General features: G+C 40.3%; 1 protein-coding gene across 3 annotated transcripts in view; it reads right to left on the reverse strand.

The window, feature by feature from the left end:
• Positions 1–20,184, reverse strand: part of PSIP1 (PC4 and SRSF1 interacting protein 1) — a 38,857-nt gene that overhangs the window by 1,427 nt on the left and 17,246 nt on the right. For all 3 annotated transcript variants that reach the window (XM_054054756.1, XM_054054755.1, XM_009556332.2), the window contains exons 8-15: positions 19,026–19,101; positions 17,891–18,113; positions 17,127–17,245; positions 13,407–13,462; positions 12,161–12,231; positions 6,271–6,372; positions 5,368–5,587; positions 3,132–3,240 (exon numbers count right to left, since the gene is read on the reverse strand). In XM_054054756.1, the coding sequence (XP_053910731.1) occupies positions 3,132–3,240; positions 5,368–5,587; positions 6,271–6,372; positions 12,161–12,231; positions 13,407–13,462; positions 17,127–17,245; positions 17,891–18,113; positions 19,026–19,101 (976 nt within the window). The remainder of the gene's footprint in view (positions 1–3,131; positions 3,241–5,367; positions 5,588–6,270; positions 6,373–12,160; positions 12,232–13,406; positions 13,463–17,126; positions 17,246–17,890; positions 18,114–19,025; positions 19,102–20,184) is intronic.

The raw sequence follows: 20,184 nt of genomic DNA on the forward strand, positions 1-20,184 counted from the left end.
TAGTTTCTCATTTCAAAACAACTGACTATTGCAAATAAAAATGTATGGAAAAATACTGAACGAAAGGAAGTTTGTGTGACGGAAAGACACCACACTGTAGCTTGCTTGAATTTAGAACAGTTACATGGATGTGCATCTAGATGGTGTTTGCAAGAGATGTTACAAAAGCTGGCTTACAGCTGTTAGCAAACAATGAGTGTTAAGCCCACTGGAACTGCTCCCAGGTAGCCCTGCAAGTTCTTTTGCAAAGGGGCTTTGTTTAGGTAAGTCAAAGATCGTGCTGCAGTGTAGAGTTCAAGGCCACAGCAAACCTCACACATGCTTGAAGAGCTATATGTTTATTAGCAGAACATGGCACCACCACTACCTCATACATAGATGACACGGGCAAGTTTTACAGGTAGGATTACTGAAGTATTACAAACATACTGTTGTGCCTCAGAGTTGCTTTTTTGAGCTACTGTATTCAACAGCCTTTTCCAGACATGCTGCACAACTATGTGAAGTGTCTGCATTAAGTTTCTTTTGACCAATGCCTATTGAGGTGTCACACATGCACCCAAATATTCTTTATTCTTTTAATCACAATATAAAGGGCAACCTGAATGAGACTATTGCCATCACTCAAAAATCCAAGTGTTGTCAGGTTCTGCAAGAACAAGGAAGGAGGAAGGCCACGAAAAAATTCTGTCTTGGAGAACCAGTTTAGTATTCACTGTGATTTGGCCACATCACCTATGTAAGCAGTATGCTAGGCTGTGTTAGGAACCTACACCTGTGCCTCTTTAAGTTCCTGTAACATGCTGCTTCTTCAGACCAAATGTGTATTTCACATCCCTGATTGGAAACTCCCAAATATCACTTCCAAAAGCTGTGTAACCAGAAGCCTGTACTTCTGAGGCTACCTCCTAGCAAATACCAAATGAATTTTCATCTTAAGTTTTGTTTTACTCTTTACGTTTACCGTACTGTAAATAAGTCAATATTCTATTCATTTGTAGGATTTTAACTTGGCAGAGAGCCAAAACAACGCCAGGTAACTACAGTTTCTTCTGGCCTGTGCAAAGGCAGTAATGAAAGTAAACATGCTTCAATACATCCTGCTGGACAGATAGAATCCCTGACCATTAATTCCAGGCCTTTTCCTCATTAAGTATTCCTCATATTCTACAAGAGATTGACTGCTTGTTTTTCTTGTTTACACAAAAAAGCAGTAAGGCTAAGGTTTATACACTTACCCTCCTGAAAAATGCAAGCACACTTATGGCTTCTTGTTTGGAAAAGGTAGATGCATCAACTTCTGTAAAGCATTCAGAGTTCTGAAATTTCACAGGTCTGAGTTCTAGCCTGCAGCTCACCTGCATCTGAGCAATTTTGTAGCAATGTTATAGAATCACAGAATGGTTTGGGTTGGAAGGGACTTTAAAGATCATGTAGTTTCATCCCCCTGCAATGGGCAGGGACACCTCCTGCTAGATCAGGCTGCCTGAGGCCCCATCCAACCAGGCCTTGAATACCTGCACAGCTTCCCTGGGCAAACTGTGCCAGTGCTTCACCATGCTCATGGTGAAGAAATTCCTCCTTACGTCTAGTTAAACCTGCCCGTCTCCAATTTATTGCCACTGACCCTAGTCCTATTACTACAAAGCTTTGTGAACAGTCCCTCCCTGGCTTTCTTGTAGGCCCTTCAGGTACTGGAAGGTCGCTATAAGGTCTCCTTGGAGCCTTCTCTTCTCCAGGCTGAACAAGCCCAACTCTCACAGACTGTCCTTTTATGGGAGGTGCTCCAGCCCTCGGAGCATCTTTATAGCCCTCCTCTGGACCCATTCCAATAGCTCCATGTCCTTCTCATGCTGAGGATTCCAGAGCTGGACACAATACACTACATACTACAGAACACTAAATTTGCTTGGCTATTGATTGGAATACATGATTTCACAAAAAAAAAAATCTCAATAAATCCCATTATTTTCTGTAAAACGTGGTTCCTTTGCTTCCAACTTAATAACATTGAGTAGTCTAAAAATTAGGAGAAAGCTTATACTTTGCCCTGTCTCACCACAAGCCCATTTTTTCCTAATAGGATATCCTGTAATCTCTTGAACCAGGACAATGAGTTAAGTAAATTCTAAAATGTTCATTCAAAACTTTAATGGAAGATTTGCATGCTATTATCATTCTCTAAAGCTGACAGAAAACTAAAGAAAACAGTGCCTCAAAGTGTTTAAGTAACTTCAATCTCCTGTCATTCTATTTATATCATTTTGCTAGAGCAGAACAGATCCTTTTGTTATTAACTCACTGTAAAGCCCGACTTCGCTTCTTTCATTGCCTTCAACATTTTGCCTGAAGGCTGCCCATTTGTGTGTTTGTTTTGTGGCGCCAGCAACGAATAGTGGAGGTTGTGCTGCAGCAGACCTCCCCAAGGATGGAACTTGGGATATTGCCAGAGGGCCTCCTCTGTGGCGCCAGGTGTGAGATGCAGGAGCCAGCACCGCTCTCCCTTGCCCACCTGCGCTCAAGGCCCAGGGCTGGCGGCTACAGTTGGAGCTGATACAGTGGCACGTGCTGCCTCATCTCTTCCTCCACCCATCTGGGCCAGACCCTGTGGCAAGCGCACCCCAACATGTGCTGGTGGGGGTCGGATGGGCCTTAGAAAAGAACTCAAGGAAGCACGCGGCAAGGCCCTCACGCTCTCTCAACCATTACTTCGATCAGACCAGCCTGGACCACACACCCTTGAAGAAGCTGCTGCTGCGACCACATGTTCCCAAGGAACTGCTGCTGCCCATCAGTGTGATTTCCTTCTTTCTGTCTCCCTCCCATTCCCTTATGGTATGTGTCATATCAGATCCGAGTGACCTGGGTTGCATTCGGGATCAGATTACCATCTGTGCAGGTTGGGTTGTTTCTGTAACTTTGAGAAGTCGCACCTCCATGTCAGCTGTGCACCCCAATGTTTTTGTCTGTTTATGTTTGCCGGAGCCAGAATAAATATTGCTTTTGATTTTTGCCCTGGGAGTGACCTTGTTGGCCTCCGGATCAGCGCACAGATAAACGAACCATCTCCCTGCCCCCAGTCTGGCCTGGATGCGAGCATGTGGCTCGTAGGTCTGGGGAATGACACTCACTTTTTCTTAACGCCAGCTTCATGCTTATCTTTTTCTTCAGTGTTCTCTCCATTGTGTTGTGACTGGTTGTTGTCTTGAGCTTCAGATCCTCCATTCAGAACCTTTGAATCTATAAGATGAAAGCGCAGGGAAAGACGAATGTACTGCAGGCAGCCATACTGTGCTATAAAAAGCCCCAGGCATTTATTTACCTTCATCAACTCACACTGTAACTGTTTTTATCTCAGCTTCATACCTACCAGCTAAAAGAGCACAAGAAGCAGTAACTGATACAGCTTCAGTTTCTGAAAATTCCATGTAAGGAACCTCATCCCACAGTTTTAGTAACAGGAAATGAACAATTTATGTATTTCACAAGATTTCGAGTTCTTCTGCTTGCTAGGCTACACATAATAGTACTAATGCTTATTTATATTCTGAACAGTGAGAACAGCATCTACTTCAGCAGGGAAATTGCCTTTACCATTTTTTCTGGCTCAAATGATTTGAGGGGATTTCTGATACTTCAGCTTGAGGTTATTGGTTCCACGGTTTTTTACTTACTCTCAACTAAAACAAATATACATATAGTATAAAAGTTATGAAAAATAGTTTATATAAACAGAGTAAATACATTTAGTTATAGCATGCAGTTGTCAAGCAGGAAAACAAAGCACCATGCATAAGCTGTGTTTAGTGAGGTCAAAGCAAGAATATTTAACCTCTTTAAAATTTCTGTGATTAATACATGTTTTGCTCTGGCATTACAAGACAGTGAACTCTGAGTGAATTGTTGATGAATGTCACTAAGTTAGAATTGACAGTGCATTTTATTTGAAGTAAGAAGTTTACAAAAAAACTTCTATCAAACTATTGTGCTGCAGCAAGAAAAAATACAAGACATTATTCAGCAGAATACTTGCAGGCTAAGAGATGCTAAAAAACCGACAAGATCGTTTTAAGATGACATTCTAGTGTAGACTTGCTCAGAATTGGTAAGGAACCTAAATTTCTTTGTGGCAAAAAAGAAGAAAAATCCACTTCCATGAAACACCTCCCTACTCTGATAAAACTTACAGTTCTCCATTTGAATGGGCAACAATATGGTATTTCAGTGTGTTCCACTAAATTCTCTTGTTGACCTTATCTGGAGTAGCTTCCTTAATCAGACCGTTCTACGTGTAGGAAGTCTTTCAGTTTAGATTCTCTGTTAGAGTATTAGGGTCTCTGCTGATCTGGGTTTGGGAAAGTTCTGTGTTGAATACATCATTTTCTCACTGTAAAATGGCTGTATTTTATCATCACGCTTACTTTCTCAGCAGTTACAAATACAGTGGCATTTCAGTTACACTTATTCTGAATCCTCGGCACCCTCGATCACCTTGGTTACAATAACTTGTTTATTCTAGATCCAGAGGATATAACTTCCAAACAGATTTCTGAAACTGTTTTGTTCTCGAATTGAAGTTCAAAGTAAATATAATTTCTCTCCAGTGGTTGTGGAGATCTGAGGATCTGAATAAATTTAGATTTAGGGCATCTTCAAGGGTTTAAATTCATTTGCAACATGGCTTTCCAATGTCTCTGCCTCATTTTGTACCTCTGTAAAAAATGTAAGTATCTAATTACATTTCTTTCATGTTTTGTTTAATAACTGACCTCACTTATTGTACAGCATCATTACTATGGGAAGGTTTCAATATCATGCTGTACTTGTATAAGCAAGCATTCAGGATTAATATAGAATAGCACTACTAAGAGTATAAAGGCATTTCCTCCCCTAAATGATGATTATTTCTTTACTCTGACTGAACTACTGAAACTGCATCACAGAAGCAATTAAAAGCTGCTGCCACACACAGCAGGATAGATGGTAGTAGGGAAAACGCTAGTGAAGGAAAGGAAGCAGTTAAATAGGTGGAAGCCTAGGCACCAAAAGGCTACTCGAGGAATGGAAGTAGTATGCTAGCCTACCCCATGTTTAACGTTTTTATTCCATAAGGTAATAAAGTAAAAAATGTTAAAACTCTGTTCTTGCAAAAATCCTTACCTTCAGGTAATAAAGGTAAAGTGGAAAACACTACTATATCCTTGAACTTGAAATTTAAGTTACAGCAGTATTATCCTTGACTCTTCCAGATACGTAAAGGTTTTAATAAAGGGGCAGAATTTCTACATCAAGGGTTTTTTGAAGCTGGCTCAGCAACCGATGCAAACTAAGTGCTCTATATGACAAAAACCTGAAAACATGACTTACTTGTTTGATCCTTTTCCTTCTCTATTTTTTTGTTTGTTCCTTTCTTCCACTGTTCTTTGGTTTTGTTGGCTTCCTCATGCTGCTTCTGCTCAGCAAGTGATTTATTTAGTACTTGGGAAAGAACAGAATCTCCTTCCCCAACCAGAAACATGGTCTTGAACTTGTTATATAGCATTGTAGATTTCTCCATGATAACTTGGCTAACTTTGAACTTCCGTATCTGAAATCAAAGTAATAAAACGAGCTCCATTTAAATACTTATGTAATTTCATCAAGTGCTTACATAAAATTCTTAATTTAAAATGAAATAAGAAAAGCCTTCTACACTCCCACAGTGTATCACAGAATCACAAAACAATCCAGGTTGGAAGGGACCTTCGAAGAACATCTGGTCCAAGCCTTCATGAGAAAGGGAGCCTACATAACATTTATCAAGCACCCTGTTTTGAAAACCTCCAGTGATGGAGACCCCACCACATCCCTGGATAGCTTAGTGAGTGATTATTCTCATCACAGGGAAGTTTTTCTTTCTTATATCAAGATGAAACCTCTCCTGGTGCAACTTGTACCCATTTCCCCTTGTCTTCTCTATATTGCTTCTTGTGAAGAGAGAGCCTCCTTCCTCTCTGTAGCTGCCCTTCCAAGTGGTGGAATACTGTGATAAGGTCTTCCCCATCCCCCTTCTTCAGGAAGAAAAAAGACCTAACCCCTTCTTTGGTCTTTATATAGTAGATTCTCCATCCTTTTGTTTACCTTAATGGCTCTTCACTGGACCCTCTACAGTCTGTCCACATCATTCTTGAACTGTGGGGACTAGAACTGGATACAATAGTGCAGTAGCAAATAATGCTGATACTTTTAAGAAAACACAAAGATGACTTTGATTAACATTGCAAATCTCACCTTCTTTAGAGTCAGAATCATCTCTGTATGTTTCTGAGCTTGTTGCATTGTGACTTGAAGGGATGCAAGCTCATCAAGAGCCTCAATACATCTGTTCACATCCTGTGTATGAACAAGAAATTAATTTGAAGACTTAACTTACATGTTAACCATTCTTAATTAGCCATACTAACTTGATTTCCATGCTCACTGATACCTTCCTATAATACTGTTGATTTGATTATGCACTTTATTTAAAAACAATTCACATAGTCAAACTTCCAAATGAAGATGATTATTAATTGCCTTTCAGCAGCTTTCATAACAAAAAGCAAACGCTATTTGAATAACTTAAATTTTTTAAATATAAATTTTATACTTTCAAAATACAACCACAAGCTTTATGCCACTTTGACAACCCTAGTACTTCTGTGCTTGAAGCTGTTCTCCTTAAGTCATACACTATTTTTCCCAAGTGAGTTGCCACTGAGGAGGGTAGCAAAGTATCTTAAGTGAACTACAGTTAATATACAGAACTGTATCTTCATGGATTTTTCAGTTAAAAGTTTGATGAATTACATGCTATGCAGGACACCCAGAAGTAATGATGTGAGCTTCTGATCCATTTCTAAGAACTGTTGTTCTAAGAAACGCTAAAGTCTTCTTCCTGTAATGCTTAGGTCACTATTTTCTTATCCTCAGCTACTATTGCTTATTTTAATTCCTATTTAGAACTCAAAATTCCTCTCCAGGACAGGTCATAATAATGTTCTGCATCTTGTACAAAGTTGTAGCTCTTGTTCTCAAGGGAAACTACTATTAAAAAACCAAAACAAATATACTGGGACAATGCAGAATCCTTATATTTCTGTGATAAATACAATCATAATAAACTAAGTGTCCTTGCTTTAATGGTACAATCAATGTTTTCCCAGTACAGTAAGATATTTGCTCCATTACACCTCTGAATCAGAGGTTTAGTAGGGTATAGTGATTTTGGGGTTTTGTTTTCACTTATTATTATAAGGTGAATTTATGATCATGCTCAGATTTATATAAACCAAACCATTAAGCTGTAGAGTAAAAGTTTTCTAAACTTAAGGCCAACTATTTTTTTGAGAAGCAGCATTGGCATACACTTAAAATAATTTAAGAATGGGTTGCAATGAAAATTAATGTTTCATATTTAGCACAGTGGTAGATTAGCCTTGGCCAGTGGCCAGATGCCCAGCCAGACATAACATCTCCTTCCTCAACAAGGCAGAGAGAGAAAACAGGATAACAGCTCATGAGTTCAGCTAATGACAGGGAGATTGCTTAGCAGTTACTGCTGGGGGCAGAACAGGCTCTACTTAGGGAAAAAATAATTTATTACCAATTAAAACAGATTTGGGTTGTGAGAAACAAACGTTAAATCAACACCCCCCCCCCCCCCCATACTCCACAATGCTCAACTTCATTCCAGACTCCTGCCCCCACCTCTTAGCAGAGTACATCACAGTTCCTCCTTCCCTGTCACATTCTCCTCTGCTCCAGCTTGGGCTCTCCTCACGGGCTACAGCCTTTGGAAGACACCCCCAGTATGGGCTCTCCAAAGACCACAGCATCAACATCTGCTCCTTCTTAGTCTCCTCCGCAGGCTGCAGAGGAATACCTACTCCAGCAACATAAAGCATGCCCTCTTTTCTTCTCTGACTTTGGGGCTCCCTCTGTTATTTCTCACTCTTTACTCCTCTCCTCTCTCTGCCCAGTGTGTTTTACCCTTTAAGTTCATTTTCACAGAGGTACCACCATCTTGGATGACGGGCTCAGCTGTGCCCTGCACAGTGGGTCCACTGGAGCCAGCAGTAACCAGCTGTGTCCAGCCCCCTGCCCACAGCACCAGAACCTTGCCTCAAATACCTAACATAATGCAGAGCTCCTGAGCTGGAGCATCTTGTTGCCTCACATCCTACTGTACTTCTTCACCAACACTCATTTTCTCTCTCACTGTACAAATGTCACTCATGTAACAAAGGTAGACAGCCAAAGGCTGAAAATCCCTTTCAGCACCATTGGTGCAATGGTGCTCTGAAAAGACTACATAATCAGTTAGCGAAAACCCTCAAACTGACATCACTCACACCCCTCCTTGGCCAGTTAGTAGCAGCAGTGAGAATTTTTTCATCTTCAGCAGTACATAAAGGCAGGGATGGAATGAAGCCTTTTACTTGCATTTTCACTTGCTTAAATGGAAACTGACTTTTTTTAAGATTTGCATCGCCTCCAGGACTTCAAGAGACTGGTGAACTACTTTAAGTCTGTATATCTTATGATATGAGGTTTTGGTTACAGAAAAAAACAAAACAAGAAAAGCACAAATAGCCTTGAATTCAGAAAACCTGGTAGCATTGTTCTAAAACACCAAAGGCATAGAAATTATTTTTTTTTTTTTTTAAATACACAGCTCTAGTCCTTCCCTGCCTGTTTTCACTGCCCAATCTTAATACTGGATTCCAAGGTGTAGCAATTTAGATGAATACATGAGTGCGCTTGATGATCCTCACTGTAAAAACCTTTTTCTTATGTTTAAGCAGCGTCTCCTGCATTAACATCAGTGTTCACTGCCTGTTGTCCTTTCACTGAGTAGAGTCTGGCTCTGCTGTCTTTCCACACTCCATTCAGGTGTTTACACACATGGAGAAGATTCCCCCTCTCAGCCCTTGCTCTAGGCTGAATGCTCCCAGTTCTCTCAGCTTCTCCTTCCATGACAGATGCTCCAAACCCTTAATTCATCTCTGTGGCCCTTTGTTGGGCTCCCTACAATACAAGTCTCTACTGTGTTCTCACCAGTGTTGACCAAAGGGCAGTGATCGCCTCCGTCCATGTTTTGGCAATTCTCTTGAAAAACATCCAAGGATGCTGTTGGCTGCCTTTGCCACCAGAGCATGCCGCTGGCTCCTGATAAAAGGCCTGGCACCCACCAACAGCCCCAGTCATTTTCTGACAAGCTGCTCTCCAGCCAGTCTGTCCCCAGCCTGTGCCAGTGCATGGGCTTATTCATCCCCAGAGGCAGAACCCGAATCTTTGTTGGACTTCTTGAAGTTCATGTTGGCCCATTTCTCCAGCCTACCCAAGTCCCTCTGGATGGCAGCAAACACATCAACCCTTTCCTTTCAGTTTTAGCTAATCTGCAGGTGTGGTCTATCCCATCATCCCAATTATTCATGAAGATGTTTTAATGGTATTGATTACTAACGTGTGGCCTTTAGCTGGACTCACTGCCACTGATCCTAGCCCTGTAGTTCATCCATTTTTCAGCCCAGCTTGCTATCTGCTTACTTAGCCCAGACATCAACAGTTTGTCTATGAGGTTATTAAGAGAGACAGCATCAAAAGCCTTTTTAAACTTAAAACAACATCCACTGCTCTCCCTCATCCTTCAAGCCACCTGTCTCACAGAAGGACGTCAGTTCGGTCAAGCATGATTTGCCTCTTCATTAACCCACGCTGACAACTCCCACAGACCTTACTGTCCTACAGATTATGGGAAACAATTTCCGAGAGCATTTGCTCCATTACTTTCCAACTGACTGATGTCAGGCTGACTGGCATGCGATTTCTCAGATCTTCCTTCTAGAAGGTGAGGGTGACACTTGCTTTCTTCCAGTCCTCAGGAACATCCTCCTAATCATCGGGACTTCTCAAAAATAAAATGGAGTGCATGCACAATGACATAATCCAGCCCCCTCAGCACCATTTGACTTATTCTGTATCAAAGTGGGACCACTTTGTTCAAACGTTTCCTAATTTGATCCTTGTCCACTAAGTATCAAGTCTTTCCTGTTCTGGACTTTTCTGGACTTCTCACTGTTCTCAGGAACCTAAGATTCTTTAAAGGAACTGTATAAACAAACTCAAGAAGGCATTTAGTAACTTGGTTCCTCCACCCATTCACCAGTAGGCCCACATTCTCTCCATCTTCCTGTTGCTGGTGACGTACTTGAAGCTGTATTGTCTTTTCTTCCCCCAGATTTAACTCCAGCGGGATACTGGCTTTCCTAAGCATAAAGCACATCCCTCCATGCTTGGACAGTGTCTGCCCATCCTCCCCGGTCATCTGTCCCTGCTTCTACTTCCTGTATGCTTCCTCTTTTGTGTTCGGACTATAGTGAGGAGCTCTTTGTTCATCCATGCAGACCTCCTGCCACATTTGGTTATCTTCCTGCTTGTCAAGATGGATCAATCTTGAGAAGGAGATAATCCCTAAAGTGAGCCACATCTCCTTGTCCCTTCTCTCCAGCATGGTCTCTCAAAGGATTCTTCCAAGTAGATTCCTGTAGAGACCAAAGTCTGCTGTTATGATTCCAGGGCTGTGATCCTTTTTACCCTGCTCTATCCTCGCAGGATCCTGAACTCCACTGTCTCAGTCACTACAGCCAAGGGCACCAATAGCTTTCAGAGCCCTGATTAGTTTATAATAATCAGGTCTGAGAGGGCATCTTCCCTTGTCAGCTGCGTGACAACCTGTGTTAGGAAGCTGTCACACTCCAGAAGCTTCCTTGTTGTCTCTCAGTAGATACTGGGATGGTTCAAGCCTCCATTAAGGATCAGGGCCTTTAAACTGGAAGTGTTCAAAATTGCCTCAAGATGACTTCATTCCCTGCTTCTGCCTGATGAGGTGATCTGCAGTAGTATCCTCACTATGTCACCTTTATTGGTCTACCCAATAATCCTGACCCGTAAGCTCTCAGTCGGCCAAGCTCTGTCCCAGTGCAGAGCTCCACACATTCCTACTGCTCTCTTCACAGAGTTATTTCGCATCTTGTCTTCCCTCCACCTGCTCTTACCAAAAAGCCAGTATACACACATGGGAATACTGTATACAGCATCCTATGAACAACGTCACCAAATCCGTGATGTAAATGAAATAATTAGCCGTGCAACTGCAGAGAGATGTCCAGTTCCTCTGGTTTATTCCCCATGCTGTAGGCATTAGCATATAGACACTCCAGTCAGGCACCCAGTTGTGCTGACTTTCAAGAACGCTTAAGAGAGCTTTCTCCATAATGCAGTGCCGCCAGCACTTCCTAAATTCTGTGCATTTGCTTGTGGTAATGCCACTTTAGGCCTGTTCTGTTGATTACAACATCAAGTCTGTTTACAGCATCTTGTACTGTTTGATCATCACCCTGCTCCACAACTTCCTCACTTTCCCCTCCCCTACCATTCCTAGTTTAAAGCTTTTTAACCACGTTAGCCAGCATCTTGGCAGCAATATGTTTGCCCCAAATAGTTGGATGGATCCTGCCAGCTCCTGGCAGTCCTACCCATTCCTTCAGAAGGACTTTCCTTAAGAAACAGACCAACACCTGAGTCCTCATGCCTTGACCATCACCCTCATTCATGCAGTTACACTTAACGCTTTGCCAGTCTCCTCTGACCATAGCACTGGCGTCCAACTTAAAAGAACAGCAGCAGCTAATAGATAGCCTTAAGGCCAGCCAAGACTCAACCATCTGTCAGTGATGTTATGAATATGGGCCCTCAGTAAGCAGCAGGCTTACCTCAACAATGAATGGGGTCAGAAGATGAGGGCCTCCATCCTCAATTCCTTGCACCAGGGACTCTGGCACTACTATGCTCCCTGTGTCCTTCTGCATGGCTTAGGCTGAGCTGGCACAGATGCTTCATTTGATAGAATTTAGTCTGAATGTTTCCAGTAAGTAATTTATTCTCAAGTATTTTCAAACAAAACCTGTTTTAATTGCGGATACTGATCTTTTAATGTTCATAATAACCTCATTTAAGCACTCATTACCTTTCAATCTGAAAAAAATTTCCTTCATTCTCAAAATATTAAAACCAAACATGCATGTCAAGTATTTCCTGAAGGAATTACACACATAAATCAGTTTAAAAAAATACTTACAAGATTATCAATTTTCAGGGAGTTCTTAATTTCTGCATGTATCCTTTGAAGCCTAGAATCCATTGATGTTTCTGAAGATTAAAAATAGTATGCGATAAAATTTGATAATCACATCAGGTTTGTTTTGATAGAAACCTTTTGACAAATCTGAACACATCTACAAATACAGAACACAGAAAAATATGGACAGGCACTCTACATCCAACAACCATGCAGGCGCACATATAAATACACCACAGGGCCTACTAAGAAAAATAAAGTATACAGCTGTTTGAAACTGGAAACTTATTAGACACCTACAGAGTCTTCTCCTTAAGAGATACAAACTGAAAAGAATTTTCTCTTTCAATACACAGCTGTCACCTTCTGCTTGTGGGCCAGGTTAAAAGGAAGCTTCAATGAATACTAGGAGTTACCTTTAATGACAGGACACCCAGATGTTTTCAGTAAACTGGACATGATTGAAGTTAGAGTCCAAATCCATCCAAATGAAATGTTAGCAGCACACATGCTCCAGCAAGCATACGAGATGAATGAAGGTGTCTGTCTCCAGTTTGCATGCTGAATGCGTGTATGAAAATACCCAAACAAAAGTGGTATGTACTCTGAACAATACTGCAAGCAGAGTTTCCTTCAAGTTCAATACATCTTGGATGGGTTTGGATGCTTTTTTCTTCCCCCTGCCAGCACTGGGTTGGTTGGTGTCCATGCTGCTGGATATGTACTATACTAGAAATTACAGGCAGTAGTTTGGATTACCCTTAAAGATGGGAGTACTAAAAAAGGAACGACTTATCTCTATGACAGTCAGTTTGCAAGTCTGGGTTAGTAGACAAGACCACAATAATCTGAATCTAAGCCTCTTGCTTAGCAAGCCTCTTGCTTAGTATGAGGTAGTACCTAAATACTTTCAAGAGGTCCCTCAGATTACTGCATTATGAGAAGACAGATAGGAAAAAAAGAAGGGAGGAACTAAAGTGATTTGACGCCAAGAATAAGAGCTTTTGTTTCTTGTTCACAGACAGAAGGGTTCATTGAGGTTTAAAAGCTCACATGACAGTAAAGGGAACAGTTAAGACCTCTTCTAATGAGTGGAAGAAAGAAAGAACACAGAAGAACAAGAATGCACTTTTTCACACATCTGAAGGAATCTGTCATGGATCAAATGTCCTGGACTGAAACCCTAAAGCCATCCTGTCCAAAACTTACAATGCCCAAATATACCGTTTAGCTTCTTTAAACTAACCTCTCTTCTTCTCCATCTTCTTAACTTCTGTTTTCTTGCCTTCTTCTTTACTCTGCCTATCAAAAACGTTAAAGTGTTTTTACAATGACGTAAAATCAGTTTTTCAGTCCTTTTTTTCACCCCTCAATTTTTAGATAACACGGAATGTTTTCAGATTATTATCTCAGTAAAACATCAGCATGCAAAAACCACAAAAGAGTCAAGCCCTAGTTTTTGGCGACTGAAATAAATTAACAAAATTAGTTGGCTGAGATACTGCCTATAAATGCTCCACAATAACAGATGGTTTTCCCTTGAAGCAGCAAATTAAAGGTTTTTAAAAACAAGTCAAGTTTCTAAACCATATTTTGTTTTGGTTTTATGTACAAATTGGTAAAATGTCATCGTACAGATCTTAATCTTACATTATGATGACAAAAGGAGTAAAACTATTTAACGCTACCACGAGGTGTTATAGAGACATCAATTAGGCATAACTGAGCCCTACATGGCTTGTTTTCTCATAAAATTAACTGTAACAGTGTAAGTATCCTACAACTGACTGTAGGTGTATTAGTGATAATTTAAATATTCTTGAAACAAATACTAATAATGGAAAAATTAAGTGAAATCTCCTGTCCCCTCTTCTAACTGTATCACTAAAAATAAAGGCAGGACTCAAGCAACCAGAACACTTGTCTTCACCTCAGTTATAGGATGAAGACAGAAAGGAAGTTTTGAAACATCTGAATTCTACTCGGAGCTATCATGAACCTGTTTAGCAATTCCTCAGCCTTGCCTGAGGGGTTTCAAAGTCTCATTTAGAATCTGTGTATTTCAGCACATCATGACAAGATATTCTGTGACTTCCCTTCTTCTTGTCATAGTAACATACACCTGTTAAACATCCAGGCCTGTGTGTCTTATCTTCCGTGCTCCCTTCATATTCAATTCAGTTACAGAAACAACACTTTCCAAGAACACAGAACTACTTTAACTGGCAGCACAAGATCACGCCATTTAAACAGTATATGTAAAGTCTGTATGCACAGAACTCTGTACAAAGCATCATTATTAGACTTAAATAAATATTAACCAACTAGCTACAAAGACCAGAAAATGGAAACTGTACAGATGAGAAAACAAAAAAAGTTATCAGCCTACATTCAATGTACTAGTAAAGGAATGTGAAGACAGCACAGAAAGAAGTCCCTCTTCTTTTTATCAATACTGAGTTTCATGGTACTAGTCATCAGCTCTAATTAAATTCATTATGCATTCTTTAACTATTACTCCTTTATCTTACTGAAACAAATCTCTATCTACCCTCTACCTCTCTACTTTACTTCACCTCTGTACCTGGGAAGATCATGGAACAGAGCCTCCTAGAAGCTATGTTCGAGCACAGGGAGGACAGGGAAGCGGTTAGTGGCAGTGAGCATGGCTTCACCAAGAGTAAGTCATGTCTGACCAACCAAGTGGCTTTCTATGATGGGGTAACCACAGCAGTGGACACTGGAAAACCAATAGACGCTATATGTCTGGACTTCTGTAAACCCTTTCACCCCACATCCTTCTCTCTAAATTGGAGAGATCTGGATTTAATGGATGGACTGTTCAGTGGGTTAGAAACTGGTTGGATCGTTGTATTCAGAGAGTAGTAGTCAATAGCTTGAAGTTCAGATGGAGATCCCTGACAAGTGGTGTCCCTCATGTATCCGTACAGGAACCAGTGCTGTTTAATATCTTCAGCAAAGATACAGACAGCGAGATCAAGTGCACCCTCAGCAAGGTTGCAGATGACACCAAGCTGAGTGGTGCAGTTGCCACGCTGGAAGGACTGGATGTCAGCCAGAGGGACCTGGAGAAGCAGGCCTGTGTGAACCTCATGAGGTTCAACAAGGCTGAGTGCAACGTCCTACACCTGGGTTGATACAATCCGCTGTTTCAAGACAGGCTGCAAGATGATGGGATTGAGAGCAGTCCTGCGGAGACTTGGGGTGCTCATTGATGAGAAGCTCAACGTGAGCCAGCAATGTGTACTTGCAGCCCAGAAGGCCAATGGTATCCTGGGCTGTGTCAAAAGAAGTGTGGCCAGCAGGTCCAGGGAGGTGATTCTGCCCCTCTATTCCACTCCTGCGAGACCTCACCTGGAGTACTGCGTCCAATTCTGGAATCCTCAACATGAGGAGGACATGGAACTGTTGGAACAGGTCCAAGAGGGTCATGAAGAGAACCTGAGCACCTCCCATATGAGGACAGGCTGAGAGAGGTGGGGTTGTTCAGCCTGGAGAAGAGAAGACTCTACGGAGACCTTATAGCGACCTTCCAGTACCTGAAGGGGCTACAAAAAAGCTGGAGAGGGACTTTTTACAAAGGCTTGTAGTGACAGGACGAGGAAAAATGGGTATCAACTGGAAAGTGGCAGATTCAGACTAGACATAAGGAGAAAATTCTTCACGATGAGGGTGGTGAGGCACCAGCACAGGTTGCCCAGGGAAGTTGTGGCTGCCCCATCCCTGGAGGTGTTCAAGGCCAGGTTGGATGGGGCCTTGGGCAGCCTCATCTAGTGGGAGGTGTCCCTGCCCCCCATTGCAGGGGGGTTGTAACTGGATGATTTTAAGGTCCCTTCCAACCGAAACTATTCTATGATTCTACCCTGCAACATATAAAATAACTATTTAAAAGTAGAGATTGTTATAACCAAATCAATATATGACAGTTTGATTGCAGAAATCAGTCAGCATACATCAGATTTAAACAGCAATATATTAAGAGCTACAAAGATACTAAGGACAATTTAGTATCTCTGGAGTTGAAAATATTTATGTTTTAAGTTTCCAGAGAACAAAGCAATAGAGGATAAAAAAACCCCAAACGAACTAGATTCTTGTTAATGAATGTAAAAAAGGTAGAATTTTGTTTTTATGGGCGAAGGGGATTATTAATATCCCCTTTTTCTCCGCATTTTTACCTGTTCTCCCTTTTTTCCAATCTGCCCAGCAAATGTGGAAATGGGCACATCATGCTCTCACAGAGGTGGCTTCTTCACCCATTTGCAGAACAGTTCTTCAGAATGAGTCAGATTTCTTCCTACTGCCCCACCCCCCCAAGTTTCTGGAAGGATCTTCTTTTCATCTTTATGCTTGACTCATTTGTGATTATTTATTTTCTGAATGCAGACTGCTCTTGGTATCACCAAAGTGGCTTTGCAGTGCTAAAGTAGAATAGTTCTTATATTTTCCTTTCTCTGTCAGAAGGTGCATGCTTCAGCTGCCAGACAGAGAAGGACGTGTTTTTCAAGAAACCCTATACGTTTCAAAACATGATAAAAAATCCATAATCATCCTATGAGTTATCAGTCTAATGTATTCAAAACAAAGAAAAATATACAGCTGTCCTGAAAGACTTTTCACACTGACTCCTCATCACGTGGATATTCTCTGGTTACTTCTAAACAGAATCTACACGCTGTCTTTGGCTAGAAATTTTAAATCAATGGAAGATGGTTCTATTGTGGCAGGATGGGAAGAATTGAATCTAGAAATTAAGCAATGTCATATTGGTGTAGAGGAGCTTTTTACTCCCCATTTGAGAAGTTAAAATAGACAATTAAAAGGGTGGGGGGCAGGACAACAGGAGAAAGCAAAAACCAGTTTGGAATTCTTTCAGGTGTTGTCCCCTCCTGCTAGTTTTAAAGTACTCCTACAACTTGCAGACATCACTTTAAAACATACTCACAATTCAGATTCTGCGTGCTCCTCTTGCTTACGCTTTCTTTCTGTTACTTCTCTGTCATGTTGGCCTCTTACAATGTTTCTTCTATGAGCCATTTGAAAGTTTCTTCCCCCTTTTTTCTTCTGTTTTTATTTTTAGAAAAAAAAAGTCTTCAGATCACTGAAAAGCAAGATACCTTACAAACTGCTATTTCTGTAAAGAGGTAAGCGTAAGAAAGATACACTGAGTACCTTTGAAAAAACCCTGCTCCATGAACAACCTGAAAAGAGCTTACTTCCCTTGCAACTAAATACAAGACCTCCACGTGTGGATAAGTTTCGAATTTCTTTAGTCCTTTCTCCCTCTTTTGATTTCTAAGAGAAGGCAAATATCCTATGCACTGGACAATGAAGACATAAATGACAGGATAGGTACAGCTTCGTACCTTTCAAAAACTTGATTTCAGGCCAAATATTCTCTTAGATATACCCAAGAAAAAAAAGTCTGTGTTCCCAGAACACAGATAGAAAAAGCATTCTGACAAAATAACTGCTACATTTAAATCCTTTATTAAAAAGGGAAGTGTGTTAGAAAAGATGTTTTTCTTAATTTCAAGGTTCCTGGAAGAATTATTTGACAAAATGAAGCTCTGCAACTTGGTTCTATAAGTCTATACTAGTCAGCTACAGGGCTTCAACATTTATTAAAATCTGCCATTAACTTCAGGAAAGATCTTCAGTGACAAGACTTCCCTCTATAATAAATACATAAAGAAAGCAAAATTATACCTTGTCACCTTCTTGTTCTTCATCATCTTCAGAATCAGAAGCTGATGCAGAACCCACTTTTGCAGCATTTTTCCTTTTTGGTTCAGCCTCCTTCTTGCCTTCCTTTTTGTCAAATTCCTTCTTTGATTTCTCCTCTTCCTTCTGACTATCCTCATCTTTTTTCCCCTGCTTTTTAGGCTTTTCTTCTGTTCCTTTTTTCTTTGCCTTTTCCTCCTCATTAACACTGGAACATGAACAGTACTTAAGCATTATATCCATTATCTAGAGTGACTTTAAAGAAACACATCCTTCTGACTCAGGAAGTCAATTAGTTCATTTTTTTTTGTTTTCTACAACATAATATTCAAAATGAAGTTAATTTACTCTCAGTTCATTTAATTAGTCTTCAAAAACTACTCTTTTTCTTAAATTATTGCCCATTACCCATGCAAAAAGGAAATTAACAATTGCATGGAGGCCACAATAAACCTGATCTTTAACACACGCACATGGATCCGAAATCAAAAAGTTAGTACTCAGTTCTCCATACACCAATGTGTCTGCAGGACCAGGAATGCACTGTAAACTAGTTTATAACAAAGTGTACTTTCTTAAGGTGTACATATACTGCAACTGTGTATCTGCTAATCTATACAAAACATGCTAATGCACAACTTTTCCTTTAGTTCCTGGAACCACTAAGGACTTAATACAAGAACTGAAAAGGGTAGAAACAAAATGTAGGTAACAAATACTGCTGCACTTCTATCAGAAGAGATTTCTGTGCGGGATAAAAAAAAAAACAACCTAGAAGAAAATGCAGTATTTTCGTTTTGCATGATCTTGTCCTTTCTCTTAATAAATATCTTTTCCTTTTCACCCAGCAGACTTTATATAGAGAATTTTGCACAGATTCTACAAGTTACGAAGGTTAAGATCTTGTGTCTCTTGTTCCAGACATGTCCTACCCTGAGTTACTATGTATTACTTACCTGAGCTGGAAATAACATCACAGCAAACAGTCACTCATACCAAACACAAAAGGGGAAAAAACATGCCAGGAACTCTGTACTAAGAAGTCTTAAAATAAGGAACAATATGGCTTGCAATGAAGCAGCTTTATATAAATGAAAAAATACCCAACAGAATAACTCACCAGTCACTCTCTGAAGGACAAGGTGGTTTCACCAACTTGGGTCTCCCTCTTGGTTTTGGAACTTTTACTTCAGAAGCTAGTATTTATACAGAAAAAACAGGTTAGTTCACAGCCATCATCTGCTCCTTGGCTATGAGAAAAAGATTCTCATTGAGCAGACAGAAGCTACATTAAAATCAAAATATATACCCTAACTTGGTTATTATAAAAAAAATTCAAGTGTTAAACCAAACTTTCATCAAGATGTTTTTGAAATAGTGTTGATAGCACTTTCATTGGTAATTGGTAAATCAGATGGTTTTTCAGCCACAGGTTTCAACTACCAATTCTCGTCTGCGTTTTTGGCACTCACTGCAGTTCAAATTTGTTTCACTAATTTCACATTGCCTAACTAATATGAACAAGTCTGAAATTGGAGAATGAGAAAGCCTGAAAGGAAAAATTAGAAAGGAGTCATTTACTGTTCAGATTTATGCAGCCCGTTTCCCAGTATTTTTAGATGTATTATGGGGCTTCCATCACTTTTCTTGACAGCGGTTTGTTATCAGTAACTACTCAGTACAAAGCAAAACTTCGCATTTCCTCAGATTCATATATTGTTAGGAATAAGATACTTCAAATGCTTGTCCAATATCACCATGAACATGTGGTAGGAAACCTAATACTCAGCATTTAAACTCCTCTTGGAGTCAGCACAGAGCACTGTTTAAGCAACAGATGCAAACATTTTATCAACACCAGAAAAGGCTGCATTGTACATCGTATAAAGAGGCATTTTATACAGGTGGTGAAAGCATCTCTTACAGACAATAGTTAGTAAAAAACAAACAAACATAAAACCTTATAAAAATAAGAACACATGCAAATACTGAAATTGTACATTTAGTACAGGCATTGAAAAGTGGGAGAACGGGAGTGGAACTGAAGTAATACTTTATTTCCTTTCAGTTCCTAAGGCAAAAGTAATTAAATCTAGCAAATTCTGGTTGCACTTCTTAAAAGTTATTTTCATATTATCAGCAGATACTGATAAGCATGAATTATGCTTCCCAGAATAGATGCTCATAAAACGTACTTAACAGCTGCAAGAACTGTTTTCCAATGCAGAAGTTAATGAGCAACTCAAGATTATTTGCCAATTTACCACAAAAATCCAAAT

This window comes from Cuculus canorus, chromosome Z, assembly GCF_017976375.1.
Source record: "Cuculus canorus isolate bCucCan1 chromosome Z, bCucCan1.pri, whole genome shotgun sequence".
NCBI lineage: Eukaryota > Metazoa > Chordata > Aves > Cuculiformes > Cuculidae > Cuculus > Cuculus canorus.